We start from the raw sequence: 17,130 nt of genomic DNA on the forward strand, positions 1-17,130 counted from the left end.
ACAATTGGGTAAACCATTAAAGTTTGTCCTCTTCTACAATTTCTTATCTTTAGTCTATGCGGAAAAGATGATAAGTTGGTAAATTTTAGGCCTAAAAGTCCGTTCATGGTTGAAGATTAAAAAATAAAAAAGCAGAGATAAAAAATGAGATTAGTATTCTTGTTATTTTGTCATATATTTCTAAATTACTAGTAGTATTAATCTTAAAACCAAATTAAATGCTTATTTGCAACATTATTAATACAGCAAAAATGTCTCTCTACTTCTTAATGCTTAATTATACGAAGTAACATGAACACCAAGTTATGGGTAAAGTATATTGAGCCATATTATTATTGATACGCTCCAATAAACTGATAATCTGATAATATTGTTCTCAAAGTAACCATAGTGATAAACTGATAATCGCACGTAAATAAATCAAAGAAGGGTCTTTGCTCATTGTTTGCCGTAGCCCAAGCGCAAATGGCAAACCACTGGAAAACAAGATTCTCTTCTAGGTACTACTGTCATTAGCATATTTGGTTACGGACGGATCATTCCAGCAGACTAAACTAGCAAAACAACGTTACTGGATGAGGGGGTTTCTTGAACCAACTACTCCAATAGGGACTAAATGACATATATGGGTTATAGATCGAGCTGAGAGTTGGGACGCTGCATGATCAAGCAACAAGGCTGAAATTTACAGCAGTGTTTTGTTAACTTCTATTGTCACAACATATTCAAGAACTCCAATCCCTTGCTGAATTACAACAGTATTGGTAAATTTCCGTCTGACCTTGGCTTTCGCTACTAGTTGATGTAGTCAAGAATCTCCAAGGATGAACACGATTCATGAACCTGGAATAGGAAGTTTCACTCATTAACAAGATCAATCAAGGATTATCACGTCGTACATAAAATCCTCCTAAACCTTACCAAAGACTTTTTTCATCCAAATGATGATGTGCCGACTTTTGAACAAATATATAAAGTGTAATCTATAACTATATATCGATATATACCGACTTATGACACTCCTTTTAAAACAGTATCCCCAATTAATTGTGGCCCAAGCCCAACTACTTCCTCCAACATTACTTGCTAGGACTTTTCAACACCAAAACCCTTTTCAACATTATTAAAGAACCTTCAATACCCATTACTACCCTTTTTAATTGCTGATAATTTCATCACTCAGCATACTCCTAATTGCACGTTTGATAGGCGGTCGCAAATTGCAGGGAATGATAATGGATTCATTCATATGTAATTTTGTAATGAAACAAGTAAAGGACAAGCTAAAAACAAGGACAGGCTCTATTTGACTTACAACTGTTCCATATCCCCTGCCCGTCACATAATGTCATCCTAAACAGATCTCTCCATAGACAATTAGCGCAAACAAGAAGGGTAATGATCACAACAATTATAATCGTTCACTTAAGACCCAGCATACAACTTCACAATAAAACAATCCATTTGGAAGTAAATATTTTTTCACAAAGTCCATGTTAACAACCATTCAGAAGACTGTTTACCTTGCAAGTTTTGAAAGTTCGTTCATTCTGCAGTTGCAATCTTCAAAAAATATAAACTCTACAAAATGCACAAAACAAGCTACATAGGCTTCATTCAGTCTGAAAGTAACTGCAAATTCTGTATCAAACAGAAAAATTCAGGAACGCAGAATCGCATCAGCTTCTAGTTAAGTAGTTGCACTATTTAATGATTAAAAATCAAAATCACATAGTCCCTAATAATTGGAAAGATATAAGAAGACAAAGCATACTGGCATCAACAATCAAAGATACACCACTCCAACTAAAACTAGCATGGTACAAAGACAGTTCTGATTGTCCAACTTCCAGAAACCCCGTTTACTATATAAAAAATGTTCCACAACCTCTATTCAACACACCTTCAATCCTATGTAGAAAGCAGAATCATCCCTTGAGCGTATACATACTTCCATGGAGTATGAATGACACAAGGTGCACAAGTGGATATAAGCATATAACATGAATATCCAGTTCAGCAAGTTTGGAAATTTTTTTGGGTTCACCCTCCTACCCGCAGCAAGCATGGCTTTTTCTTATTTAGATGTACCACCTTCGTAACTGCATTGCATATGAAAATATGCTTGTAGAGATTAAACTAGGTGAAGTCTCAATCAGCCTCCAGTCCAACGCGATTTTTAGAACAAATTATATTCAAGTTTTTTTTAATGTAATATATTGTGCATCACTGCACCATTAGGTATTTAGGTACAATCACATCCAGCAATTGACATGTATAGACTGTAGCACTATTACATACAATTTCAGGTGCCACCATTCCTCTTCCATTAACTTAAAGCCATAGATAGACACACAGGCACAAAAACTATTTTGGTAGGAGAGGGGGGGGGGGGGGGGGGGGGGGGGCTGGGGGACCCAAAGGCTCTATAGACCAAAAGCTATAGAAATAGAAATATATCAAATGCAAGAATAGAGGGATCCACCTTATTCCCACAATCTAAAAAAGCTTTATCCAAAAGGGTTGTACAGTTTCTCCAATAGCTATACATAAACACACTGAGAAAGGGCCTTTGTTTGGTCTACACTTACTCTAAAAACCTTTAACTTCTCTTTCTTTTCAAGGGGCAGAACCTTAAGTTTCAAAATATAGTCCGGGAGTATAAACGTGTAAAGTTATAAACATTTACAATTGTTAACAAACACTCCCTCCTTTCCTAAAACCAATGCAAGTGGAATCATACACCCTCCTTTTTAAAATCTATGCAAGTGAAGTAGCTAATGAGAAAAGAGAGAAACATCACAGAAGTGACCCATCCCCAAAAGCACAATTTTCCTAATCATCTCCTTCACCTACCCACAATCCACCTTTCTTTCTGCTATGGCTTCTCCACCATCTTTTAGAACCAAACTCTCTTCCCCACTACCGTACTCCACAGCACCACATCACACCTTCACCTTGAGGTATAATACCCTACCACCAGTTCTCCTCTTTTTTTTTTTTTTTTTTTTTTTGGTGCAGAATCCCACCTTCTTCCTCTTTCTTTATCCTAAACTCATAATCTTCTTCACACCATCACTTATAGAGCTCCAATGGAGAAGATTTCAATAAAAAAAAAATTAAAAAAAAAAAAAGAAATGCTTAATCTAAAAAGCTACACAAAACTATCAATTCACCTTCTTCTCTTTTATCTCCTCGGAACCACAATACAAAAATCCCATCTCGCCCATCTAAACCAATTTTATCTCTCCTCCTCTACCGTACTCCATAACACCATTAGGGCTTCAAAAAACCACAAACACCAACACAGTTTTCCTCACTCTTTCTCCTAAATTCCTATGGTATTTTCTACATTATTCATTTTCTGAAATTCCACACAACCAATCTAGCAAAATCCATGGAAATTGAATCCCACTTTTATTTCAGCACCTCTAAGGATTGAACCTTCCCATATGGTCTTTGGTGTTCAATCTTCACCTTTTGACAAGTCAAACACTGCCACTTTTTTCTTCGTATTCGACCACTAAAAGATCTTTTCATGTCCTTATACAACTTTTTTCCTCAAGGACGCATTGAAGAAGGAGAAGTATGAGCTTCTTCCATCAATCTCTCTATTTGATGTCTCCACGATGTTGTGGAACACACCTTCTTTCCTTATATTGAATACTTCGGTGTACTGGTAAGTGAATTTAAGGCTGAAAGGATGATCCACGGTTCTTCAGCCATAAATTTTATATTTCTTTGCCTTTTTATATCCATTGCCTGCCAAATAATATCTAATAACATCATGCACAAGTATAGTATCTGTTTTAACTAGTTGTTTCATCATAGAAATGTCATCCTACTGTAAGTCTGTAACCATCATCATATGGGATAACATAAACTATTAAGTAAACAAATACAATGAGAAAATTCCAATCCACAAGAATAAATCCAAAACTCAATATATAAGAATTCCAATCCACAAGAATAAATCCAAAACTCAATACATAAGATGACGGAAATTTAGAACATTAAACAGCCCAATATATAGCGAGCTCCCTAATTTCCTCTACATTATAAGAATATAATATGCAACAAAAGATTTTCCCACGATAAACACCAATCTAACTCTAAAAAGTCTTATAATGAGACTTTTGAACATTAAACAGCCAAATATAGTGCGAGTTCCATACTTTCCTCTATTTTATAAGGATATACTATGAAACAGTGTCGCCCTCTCACACTGCAATAGGAAGTGATAAGTACATATAGATAAAGATGCCAGGCAAGAAGGCTGCTCATCCAGAAGGAAAAAATTGATTAAACTTGCATTGCCTAAGTTGTCTGATGTCTCCAAGCAGAAGCAAAAGAATTAGTCAATGACTAAAATTCCACAGGTATTTAATGCAGAAGTCACATATCTTAGACAGTGCATTTCGTTGGTATCTCCCAAAACCACAATTGAAAGTTCCATATAAAAATCTCGCCTTCTTGCACCATAACAGATGCAATAAGAGGATTAAGAATCAAAGGAAGATGAAAGGGATGGCTAAAGGAAACTAAAAAAAAAAGATTGGCTTCGCAAAGCAAAGTAGCTGATTTTATCCACCAGAAACAAGGGGAGGGGGAATGAGACATTTCCGAGGTAAACTTACATGCTAGTGTCGAAGCCACAAGTTCCGCAAAATGCATCCCACATTACCAACCCTAGTCCTACTCATCTGGGCTACGAGAATGTTATAGACTAAATCAGAAACAATTCAAATGGGAAGAAGAAGAAAATTTGTGGAAAGTTTGATATTTGATTGTAGTTAAATGTGAATAAATCATCAAACTGTGGCTTACAATCCTAGACCTTCTGTAGTTTCCCACTACAAATTAATCAAAGTAAACTAAACTCACAACAATGTTCTTATTTTCTTATCAAATAATCTATATATAGCTTTTCTCACTTCCTTTCTTCTCATACCTCTAACCAATTGGTAGCCTTCTCCAAGCTAGTAATGACGAACGAATTTGCTTTACCATGAGTGTAACTTCCCCCTAGGCTAATCCATTACAAAAAACAAGTAGTTATGCTCCGTAGAAAAACACCATGGCCATTTATTTTACTACCAAGGAGATCTTACTTTACACAAAATTCCATAAACTGGGAGCCCCTTCTTCTATATCCACATTGAATCCTAACACACCTATCTCTTCTATACTCTCTAAACCCGTGCCAAACTACCGCTAAAAATTTCCCACTAAGTTATTTACCTTCTGAGCCATGCCCACAAAGACTTTACATGGGTGAAAACATCAGCAGAAGAATGCTTGGCAAATATAGTTTGGTTAGCATATACAACCAGATGGTGAAGACTAAATCCCTTCACCCATTCATGATACTCTCCAAAAGGACCCAACAAGCACTTGTTCTAATTACCTCCGAAAAAAAAAGGGAAATTAAGATTTATACACCTCAGCACAACAATCTAAAGTACAAATATCTGCATTGACCAATGCCAGCCTAAAATTTTCCAACCACTATATTCAAGTCAAGAGCTTTATAAAGGAGAAACTCAAAAACGCATCCCTAAACTTCTCTGGGGTCATTGAAAAGAAAGAAAAAGCCAAATCGAAAACTGAGATATTCACTACCTCCCTCCACTTAGTTTTAAATCACCAACAAAATCTACAACACTCCTCATGATAAGGCAATCCAAGACATACACCAAAAGGAAAAAAGGGCATCCATCAATGAGGATGACCCCACTGATGCCCAGTTTCTTACACTTCAGCCATCTCTTCTTATTTTGTAGTGGGAGTTTCTTAATCTCTTGCAACGACTTGTTACCTTACACGGGCTCACCTCAGCTACTCGGCATTTAAAAGCCTCCTTCATTATAACCTAAAACCATCTAAGCCTCTTCTTTCAATCTTTTATATCTCACCAACACAGATGTTGCAATCATACTATGTCTAATCATGTTGGCCGTAATTGTTTTTTATCCTTCCTAATAAATCTGCAGAAGTGATACCAAATTCTCATCTTAGCCATTATTAATTTCTTAAATTGACATGCTAATACAGACAATAATATGATAAAGAATCCTTGCTGCAAAGTCCACACTAGATAAGGAGAGCCAAAAACTGAAACACTAAGAGTCCACAAAAACAATTACATTGACACTAAATTCATTCTACTTCAAATGGATGACAATGTACACCTAACTTGAAGAATTTCTATATTCCTCACGAATTAAGAAATGCTTAGGAACAGGATGAATGACAAGCTTGTTAAGAGCATTAAGATGACAAAAGGAGTGTCACTTTAGTACCTTGGTTTTAAAAGGCGTGAGGCGCACCAAGGCGCAAAAGGTCCCTGGAGCCTAGGCGCAAGGCACAGGCGCGCGCCTTTCGTAGGCGAGGCGCACCTTACGACCCTAAAACCCTCCAAATGATTTCTAAACTAATATTGTACTTAAAGCAACATATCACATCTATTATAAATGCATAAAGGGAAGCGTAATTTGACAAAAATCATCGATAACTAATTAAAACGCAAAAGTATTAGACAAGTACTTAAAGACTAGTTAGAGTAAGACATAATTAGCATAGTTTAATTAAAAGAGAGAAAGAAAAGCAAACATAGGGTAGTGGATGGTTTCCTAAAGCACTAAAGAGTCTCCAAATCAACATCAAAGTCTTCAACATCTTCATTATCCGCATCTTCACCAATGTCCTCCTCCCACTCATCATCATCATCATCACTATCATCATCAACATCATCATCCTCATCATTATCAATCACCATTGGTCCCTTCCTTTTATTCCCTCTGGATGATGATGGAGCATTGTTTCTAACCCTTGATACCCCTCTAGTAGCATAGGAAGGCTCATTAGCCCCGGTGGCTTTACTAACCGCACTCCATGTCACGTCATCACCTTCAAACACAAGTTATTCCTTCAAGTTTTCATCCATTTTCCCAAGTAGCCACTCATTATTTTCATCAATATCATCCAAAGAATGGGGTCAATGGTGTTTCGCCTCTCTTATCGGCGTTGCAAAGCTCGATTATATATAACATAGACCATGCCATTTAAACGAGCTTGTGCCAAACGATTTCTTTTCTTGGTATGGAGCAGTCAGGTGGCTGGGAAGTGTGGCGGCTGGTGGCAGCGAAGGGGCCGGCCAATGGCTGCGAGTGGATTGGTGGTGGCTTCCTTGACTTCTCTCTCCTTAATTTAGGATTTTAAGGTTTGTAATTTGGGGATCTATTGAATTTTCTCTCTCCCCGATTGTGTCAAGTATTTTAAATTTCTTTTTTTTTTTATTTAAAAAAAAAAAACAGAAAGCACGTGCCTTTTAATTAAGCATTCAGCGCCTATCACTATAAAGCTCATGAGGCGCGCGCCTTGCGCGCGCTCGCCTTTTGTAGGTACCTGCGCCTGCATTAGCTAAAGCGCAGCAGGCTGCGTCTGAGTGCGCCTTGCGCCTAGGCGCGCCTAAGGCGCGCTTTTTAAAACCAAGTTTAGTACTAGTATGAACAGTGAAGAAACTTCAGAGTTCAGACACTATTTCCCTAAAAATGAACCCATAAAAATGCACAATGAGATAAGTCCAATTCAATAGCGTAAATCAGCATACTTACAGAAAAACCTGACTTCTAAAAGAGAGCCCACAACCTATGTTCTGAACTTAACGCACATGCAAGGTGCAACACACGAGGTTTTATGGCTTATAATTAAGGCACAACATGCAAGGTGACCATGTGTACATTATGCACATAAGCACTAAATCACCTTACTAATCATTACGGATTTAGAGCATAGAATGGAGATGACATTGTTCCTGCTGAACCTTGATGCTGAAGCCCTAATGAATTTGTGTTAAACCTCACATTAGCTTTTGCATAAAGCTAATACATGTAACACCTAGAAGTTGTTGGGACACTTGCCCCAATTTTTAACCAGCAGTGAAGAGGCAACTTATAAGCCAGACATTATGCGGAGTACTTCATTTTGTACAACTAAGATGCAACCTAGGTAAGTAGTGATTTGTCCGAAGCACCCACCTATAGGCATTAAGGTCCAACAAACAGAATATGTGACGGTATGTAGTTATGTGCATTCAAAATCCTGTTAGTTTCTTCACAGTATGTGCAATTATTCTCCAAAAAAACAAAGACATTACATAAGAACTCACTCCCACACTCCCAAACCTGGTTTCCACGACAAATTTTCCATCAATGATTCGAATACGCGGTGAATTCAATACATAGGCCAATCAAGTAATCCGATGACAAAGATTTTCACTACACACAAACATGTTTAGCTCAATAAACAAACAGTAAATCACAAAATTCACGATTCACACTGCAAGCAAAACATAATCTGAGCAAACTAAAACATAACTAAACAAAATAAAATTACAACTTCAACAAAACCAATTATAAACCCTAACCTTGAGAAGTGAAGAAACCCTAGCGATTACGCTCAGCAGGCAAAGGACGATTAAATCCACCTCTACGATTCATATACTGTCGAGGCTGACGCTTCGTAACAGCACGAACACCACTAACATCAGCACCAGGAACAGGTTTCCCTTTCGTACTATCAAACCCTACTGGAATCCCTAATTTCTTCATCATCTCAATTTCATCATCTTCACCACCTTCTTCACCATTAAAACCGCCATTATCATTGTTCTGACTCTTCTCTCTATCCTCTCTTCGATCCGATTTCTTCTTCTTCTGTTCCTTAGCAATTCCTTCTACGAATTCGGAGACGACATTGCGGTCGGTGTCATCGTAGTCGTCATTCTCTCTCCTCCGTGAGTGGTGGTGGTGACGGCGCGACCGTTCGACGGAGCGGGACCTGGAACGGGACCGTGCTTCGGAGTGTGAGCGGGAGCGGCGGCGCCGGTCTGGTGAGCGTGAGCGCGAGCGGGCGTGGCGGGAGCGTCGGTCTCGGTGGCGGTCACGGTCACGGTCGTCTACCTCCCTCCGACGGTCGCGATCGCGGTGGTCTCGGTCGCGGTCTCTGTCAACGCGGCCGCGGTCGCGGTGGTCACGGTCTCGATCGCGGTCCTCTCGGCCACGGTCGCCCATTTGATGGTTTTGTGAGAGAAGGTTGAGAGTAGAGTGAAGTGAAGAGTTTTTTTTTTGTTTTTTGACAACCAAGTGAAGAGAGGACTTTGGAGAGAATTTTGGAGGGCTTTGATGGTTTTAACGAGTCGTGTGGCCGGCTAAAACACACCAAGATAATAACTCGGTAATCTCTAACTGAGTAAACATTGACCGAGTAATCCTACCTAGATTAATCTTAATTAACCGATTAACCTCTAATTAAATCGGTGTGACTGACTACATATGAAACTTTGTGTTTTAACTAAGTTTTATTTTTTACACAACTAATTCTAATTAAGTTTAAACATATAAAGATTGGTCTTTGATTATCGAACCAATTAAAAGGGTGAAATGCTTAACTAATATATCTTTGTACATATAATATCCGACCATCTAAAGAAGACAAAATATTTCTCGTATTATTTTTAAATTATAAAATATTTAGAGTGTGTACAAATGTACAATTGACCTGATTTTCACTTATCTAAAAACCTTATTAAAACATATTTTAGTTAAAATTTATACTCAGATAAGCCTTATCAATACTTATTTTTCCTGATCTAAACTTATTACACTTGAAATAAGTGAAAATAAGGCGAATGGAACAGACTCTGAATCAATTTACCTTTGAAAACCTCCCCACACTCTGGTTTTCACAACTAGTGAGCCTCAAACATTATTAATCACCAAACCTTATTTAAATTTAAATTTCAAACACGAAACCAACCTTGAAGTACAATTTCTACCGAGCGGCGGGTTGAATCCTTTACAGACGAGTAGACGACTTAAATACGCTTCGTCCCACCCCCCAACCCTATTCCCTAAAAACACCTATATTTAGAAAAACGAGGTTAGCGATGCATCTCGTATGCTAAAAAATTCTAAGTACGGGATTAAGACAAGTCACAAAAACTAAGTGTTGGGATGTTGGAAGGTATAAGGGGCTGTGTGGCATGTGCACAAGACATGTGCACCCAAGGACAAGGCATACCGGGTTCTGGGCACTATTTGCAACTCCCAAGGCCCTTAAGACATGATGATTAAGGATGAATTAAATGATTTCGGGCACTATTTATGACTCCAAAGGCCTTTGGGAACCCTTGAAAGTACTTGGATGCATAATCTTGGGTGAAAAATGATATACGGAAGCAAAATATGAAGGCAAAGCGATTTAGGAGGTGTCGGACCCGGTGTCGGAATTTCACGTAACATTACGGGATGCATCCCGGGGTCATATAATATTGTTTCGACCCATATATGACCATTACCCGGCTACGCACAGGCCCCGTGATAGCTTATAGCCAATACAAGAGGCGTGTACAAAAACGAGTAAATTGACCGTTTTAAGGCAAATTGGATGGTTTCACTCACCCAATTAGACTCCTGGAGGATATTAGGGATCATGGTAAAAATCTCGTCAATATTTATTTCCGAGTGAAAAAAGGTCAAAAAATTCCAAAATTGAAGGCTATTATCCACGCTTTTTGAGGAATTTTTTATGTTACGAAACCCGGTGGCGAAAAGTGTTGAGACCCTAGGGGATTCATCTTAGGGTCATATAATGACGTGTGGAACCATATATGACCATTATATGTTGTCAAAAACGTCCGTGATAGGCTTGAGTTCTTGAAATCGGTGCAAGTTTCAAACGGGTAAATTGACCGTTTTAAGGCAAATTGGATGGTTCAACCCTCCCAATTGGACTCCTGGAGGGTAATAGGGACCATGGTAAACATCTCGTCAATATTTATTTTCGAGCAAAAAAAGGTCAAAAAAATTCCAAAATTGAAGGCTATTATCCACGTTTTTTTGAGGAATTTTGGAGGTTACGGGGCCCGGTGGAGAAAAGTCTTGAGACCTTAGGGGATACATTTTAGGGTCATATATTGCCGTTTGAAACCATATGTGACCATTATATGTTGTCATAAATGTCCGTGGTAGGCTTGAGTTCACGAAATCGGTGCAAGTTTTGAACGGGTAAATTAACTGTTTAAAGGCATATTGGATGGTTACACTCACCCAAATAGACTCCCGTGGTGTATTAGGGTCCATGGTAAGCATCTCGACAATTTTTATTTCCTGTCAAAGTAAGTGGAAAATTTTCCAAAATTAAAGGCTATAATACAGAATTTCGGATCATTTTTTGACATTTTTTCAAAAATTGAACTGAATGTGTTGGATGACTCCTGGGGTCATATAAGGAGGTTTGAAACCATAAGACACCGATAAAAATGTCCATAAAGTACCAAGTTTAAGTTTTAACTCTATTTTGAAATTCATGAAATATAGTGATGTCATATAAGTGTAATAATGTGATGTGACTTGACTACAATGATGTCATATATTTATAGTGATGTCATATAAGTATATTATTGAAGTGATGTGACTTGGCTATAATGATGTCATCAAAGTATATCACTACAAGAAAATAACCTTTTCGTAGCGATTATTTTAACCTTTAGTATCGATTGTAATTGCAACAAAAATCTTTCCCAACGAATGGTCATTCGATACAATATCCCCCGTTGCCTTAGCCTTTAATAGTGGTTTTAAATATCGCTGGGGTTGGCTTCAATAATCGATACGAAGAACTACATCCAATCGTGGTGATTATTGTAGCGATTACAATCGCTATAAATGTTGAACTCATTTTCTTCAAAAAAAAAAAACATGCATATATATGATCTTTACAAGATTCGAACGTGCAATCTCAAACTCTTATATTAAATGTTTCCCTAATAAGCTATGACATATTTTATGTATTCTTTGTCAAACAATATTTATATATTTAGTGTAGAAAAGGCTTTTCGTATCGATTTTTGGGATTTAGTGGTGATTGTAAATGATACGATTTCTCAAAATTATATAAATGTGTAAAAATAGTGTGGATATGTATTATTATGTTTTCCGTATCCATTTTATATGGGAAAACCATGGCGATTGTAAAATGATGTGACTTCCTTAATTATTTCACAAACATAGTTGTATATTGCAGCGAATGTACAATCGCTACAAAATAATCGCTACGAAAAGACATTTTTCTTGTAGTGTATAAGAAGTGATGTGACTTGACTTTAATGATGTTATATTATGAAAATAAATTTTTATTGCTGTGATGTCATAATATAACATGAATTGATAATAATGATGTCATAAAAGTATAATTATGCTGTATAAGTGATGTAATATGGGTAAAATAGTGACGTGATATGATATAATCATAACAGTGATGTGATTTGACAATAGTAATGGAAATGAACACATTATATGATATGATGATTGATTTGACAATAGTGACTATTCATTGTTACTATTTACATGTGTGTTGATTTGACAATAGTGACTATTCATTGTTACTATTCACATGTGTGTTGATTGATATGATGTGTGATGTGTTATGTTGACTTGATTGATATATTTGAACAAACTATTCATGTTTAGTATCATATCTCATGTAAACAATCACCAACAACCCAAACTGTCCCCCAATCACCTTGTTTTGGGGTCAATCACCGTATTCTCGGTGTCGGTCTCGAACCTCGAAAAAAGCACAATAAGGGAAATATGGGATGTAAAAAGTGTTAAAAACCCACCCCCTCTTATTCCCAACCTTTTTTCCATCTTCTGGATTGTTTCAGCAGATTTCATATTTTGCCTATCACTGCCTTTTTTCCTGTATTTTCCCTTTTTGGGGCCCACAAAATTCTTTTTGTAGAATAACAATAGTGTCAAAATGTAGATTAATACCCATTCTTTGGATTCCACCAAAAAAACGGGGTGTTATTATCTCATTTTCACAAGTTTTTGACCTATTATTGTGTTACTGTCAGTCGGGTATTCACTAAGATTTTACAAGAGGTACAATATAAAGCTCTATAGGGGAAGGTAGGCAACTCAATGTTGCTATAATATAGTTATTCAATGTTGATTCCTTCTCCGGACCTGAGGTTGGTTGTGTCCATTGTCAGACGCTAGGAAGAATACACACAAAAATCTCACCAGGGGCAAGGCGGAAAATATAACGGTGTCATAACTTCGAGGCCGGGAATGTTGACCTGGCCATATGCTTGGAACGATGCATACGAGACCTCGAATCTATGAAGCCGGTATTGTTCGTCTTGCCTTCGACTAATCGTCCCACCATTGACGTTGTACTTTATGTTAGTTTAGGGTATTTTCAACTATATATATTTACTCGAAATGACTTTTTGTTGTTGCAGGACTCGTAGTTCGAGGATTCACTCGGCGAAGCAGTGGTACAACGCGACAAATATTCGTTGATGGAGAACCTATGTGAGTTTGGGGATTCCGGGTTTTAATTTGTTACCGTCGGGAAACCTTGGCGAACTAATGGAACACCGTTTGTTGCCTTACTTCAGTCGTCTACGTACATTCATAGTTACCAAATACTACTTATACTTAAGAATTGAAAATAATTACCAAAAATATGGGTATCACACTGTTACACTTACCAACCCTCCTAATTTATCTCTATCTGTCCTTAAAAGAAGAGTTCTCTAATCTTGTAATTGTAACTTTGTAATTTCGACAAAAGTTAACGATGACCAGAGTGTTAGATAAGATGATTAAAAGTAGTGTTATTAACTTGAAAAAAAAAGTTGAAAAAAATTATTACACCGATTCATGTGTTATTTTGACATACATTCCAAAATTTATACCATTTTAAGAAATATTTTAAATACTTATCTACATCCTCAGATGCTTGTTAGCAAGATCCTTTCACAAATTAATAGCATATTATAAAATCCTACTACGTATGTTACATTTTAATTTCTCATTTTTTTTTTTTTTTGCCTTCACGTCGAAAAACCATCAAATAGAACTAATTCTACGCACAACCATACTAGCTAAGTACTTCATCCATATCAAATTAGCTTTCCTATATCACATTTATCAATACGTAAATTCAATTGTAAATATATCTAGTTAGTTATCAATAAATAAAAAAACATTAAGATAAATCTAACAAGGTCACAGTAAACATATTTTTCTTATTTATAAAGCATAAAAGTTAGTCAAAATAAAGGTTAATTTATAAATATTGCCAAAAATCAAACCATTCAATTCGTAGTAATAAGACTAATAGCAAAGGAGATAAGTAGCTAAGAGCTTATGAGTAGTAAAAAAGAATTGTTATGGAAGCGTGATAACCTCATGAATCCTACAAGCTATATACAGTTTGGAATCCTTATTATCTTAAGACCTTAATTTCGTATTAAAAACATCAATTCATGTATTAAACATATTTTAATTCTAATGTTAGCAATTAAAGCAAAACATTACAACTGTTTTGAGATGCTCGTCACGCTCCACTCCTTTGAGTCTTTTGATGTTTATATTAACAAGAGGTAAGAAAATTAACTATAGTAAAAAAATGAACAATAGTAAATAAAATTTACTCTAGCTTATAATAATTACAAGTATTAACGTGATTGGAGCAAAATGTATGGATGTAAAATTACTAAACTAACCAAAGGAAATGAAATACACGTTCAAGGTCAAAGTTTCATCTAGCTAGGTCAAAGCTTGCATCAAATTCGATTGATTTTAAAGTTCGTTGTCAATTTAATTGAGACATGGAAAGCTATTTAATGATAGGTTCTTTTATCAAGATCAAGCTATTCTTCTTTTACTTGGCTCCTTGCAATTCATATGTTATTATATTAGTCTAATCTAAAGAAAGAACAAAACATGGTTGTGTAGTTTATTTGAATTAAAGGCTCCCATCTATATAATTGACGAGTAACCATGGTTACATTCTTAGATAGTGTAATAATGCATAATAAAGTGTAGTGTTAGAAATAAAAAATACAATATTGAGAAGAAATGATACGTTCATCGCCTTTGAAAGGAAAACAAATATTTTCATCAACTCACGTGAAATAGGCCATACAAGTTTGGAAAATATTACAACTCAGCAACTAAATGTTTTTCTAAATTTGTGTAGATTATGTATATAGATCGACTATCTAAACTGGCGGGCGCTACCGCGCTAAATTTATTGTTTATATTAACATAATTTTCATGTATTAGCAATCTTGTCAATATATGCACATATTTGCTTCAAGTTGCAATAATGACAAATTGACCATAATTCACTATATATCTTATGATACTAGTAAAACAAGGTTATCGTCATAAAAGCTTATTATGATTTATAAAAGTTTCTCATCTATTGGTAAAATAATTAATTAAATCTCTATTAATGAATCTTTCTTTGAATGCTATATGACACCAATTTAGTATTATCATCTTTCAATTGACAATGACATATTATAATAATGTTACTATTAATGCATCTTATATAAGGATGATTTATTAGACATTCAAAATTTCCACCCCTTTATAATGACAAAATTCATATTGATTTCAATTTGTCAATAATCCAATTGTTAATTAGTCGGTAAAGATCACGACATGTATCTTTGATTTCATGCATGGTTGTATACTTGTACATCATCTACCATGCAATGAACATGTTTAATTTACTGTTTTTAATTATATTAACTTTGATTTTAGATATATAATTGACAATTTGCCCGTTTTGTTCTGTCATCACATCACATCCATAATTAAACGTTTATTATATAGCTTATTACCTCATTAATTATTTAATTAGCTAGTTCATTCATTATGAAGAAATTGTCAACCTAAAGCATCAATTGTAAAAGAGAATAAAATTGTAAGCAAATACGAAATACTACATATCAAACCTATAATTAAAACACTAATCAATAGAATTATGCCGACACCAACAACTCCCCTTCCCTTTCCCAAAGAATCCCTAGGCAATTAGGCATGCATGCACACTAACAACTTTTACTTTTTAATTTTAAAGACACATACTGTAATATATTTTACTTCGTATAAAACAAACATGAGATAAAACTTATATTTAAGTATCATTTATATTTCTAATTTACTTAATCATGTTTTTAGTTCTAAAAAAACTGTGAAAACAATAACAAATAGACACTTAATTTAAAGGAAAAATTGCCCGCAATAATCCGACTTTTTGGCCGTCCGCTGAAAATAATCCCACCTATGAATTATTTTTAAATAACTCCCACCTTTATACCCACCCCGCTATAAATGGTCCCATTTTACTTAGAACCGGTTGAGCAGGTAATTTTTTTTTTAAGTAGAATTTACACGTGTCACTTCTTGATTAGTCTAAAAAATAAATAAAAAGAAAAAGTAAAAAATCACCACCACCCACTAAGCAACACCAATTCAGCCACCACCATACCCGCCACCACCCAACCTAAACCCTAGAACCGCACCCACATATGAAACCACCACGACGGAGGAAGGAGAGAGAGGCCGGAATTGCGACGGAGGTAGGAGAGAGAGAGGCCGGAATCGTGTGAAGGAGAGAGGCTGGAATCGGGACGGACAAAGGGAGGAACGACCGGAATTTGGACGGGGATGGGAAGAGGGACTGGGATCGGGACGGGGAAACATGTTTTCGAGGGTGGTTGGTGGTTTCGGGGTGAAGGACCACGAGTCGGCGGTTTAGGGGGAGGGAGAGGGTGGACAGATCGAGTTGTTGGTGGCTGACTCTGGAGTAGGGGGCTGGTGCTTTCGCGACGGAGGTTGGTGCTGTGACTGCTGTCGTGAGGGAAGGAGATGGTGGTTATGTGATGGAGAGAGGCGGGGTGTTCAGGGGAGGGGGTTCAAGGCACCGCCGGCGCCAGGGTTGGGGGTCTGGGTGACCGGGATGAGGTGTTAGGGGTGGCGGGGAAGGCTTGGGCTGGTGGTGTTTTTTAATTTTTTTTTTTTTTTTTAGTTTTTCTTAAAAAAACATTTAACTTTTTTAAAATTTTATTTTATTTTAATTTTATTTTTTGACAAATAACATGGCGACACGTGTCAAGTAACTTATTATCACAGGTTACATGACCGGTTGGGACCATTTATAGCGGAATGGGTATAAAGGTGGGATTATTTAAAAATAATCCATAGGTGGGATTATTTTCGACGGACGGCCAAAAGGTCGGATTATTACGGGCAATTT

General features: G+C 36.4%; 1 protein-coding gene across 5 annotated transcripts; it reads right to left on the reverse strand.

Moving 5' to 3' along the window:
- Positions 1-349: 349 nt before the first annotated feature.
- LOC145611550 (uncharacterized) lies at positions 350-9,146 on the reverse strand. 5 transcript variants are annotated; one of them, XR_014106402.1, is made up of 3 exons: positions 8,429-9,146; positions 1,524-1,581; positions 350-843 (listed from the first exon to the last, which is right to left on the reverse strand). XR_014106402.1 is itself a non-coding variant. In XM_081666893.1 (2 exons), the coding sequence occupies exon 1, from the start codon at positions 9,072-9,074 to the stop codon at positions 8,448-8,450; it is 627 nt and encodes a 208-aa protein (XP_081523019.1). In that variant the 5' UTR covers positions 9,075-9,146; the 3' UTR covers positions 350-843; positions 8,429-8,447. The 5 variants fall into 5 exon arrangements, 2 of the variants coding, with proteins under 2 accessions (XP_081523019.1, XP_081523020.1); XR_014106403.1 differs by having other exon boundaries at positions 1,524-1,602; XR_014106401.1 differs by having other exon boundaries at positions 1,524-1,641.
- Between the last annotated feature and the right edge of the window lie 7,984 nt (positions 9,147-17,130).

This window comes from Chenopodium album, chromosome 24, assembly GCF_948465745.1.
Source record: "Chenopodium album chromosome 24, dcCheAlbu1.1, whole genome shotgun sequence".
In the NCBI taxonomy this organism is placed as follows: Eukaryota; Viridiplantae; Streptophyta; class Magnoliopsida; order Caryophyllales; family Amaranthaceae; genus Chenopodium; species Chenopodium album.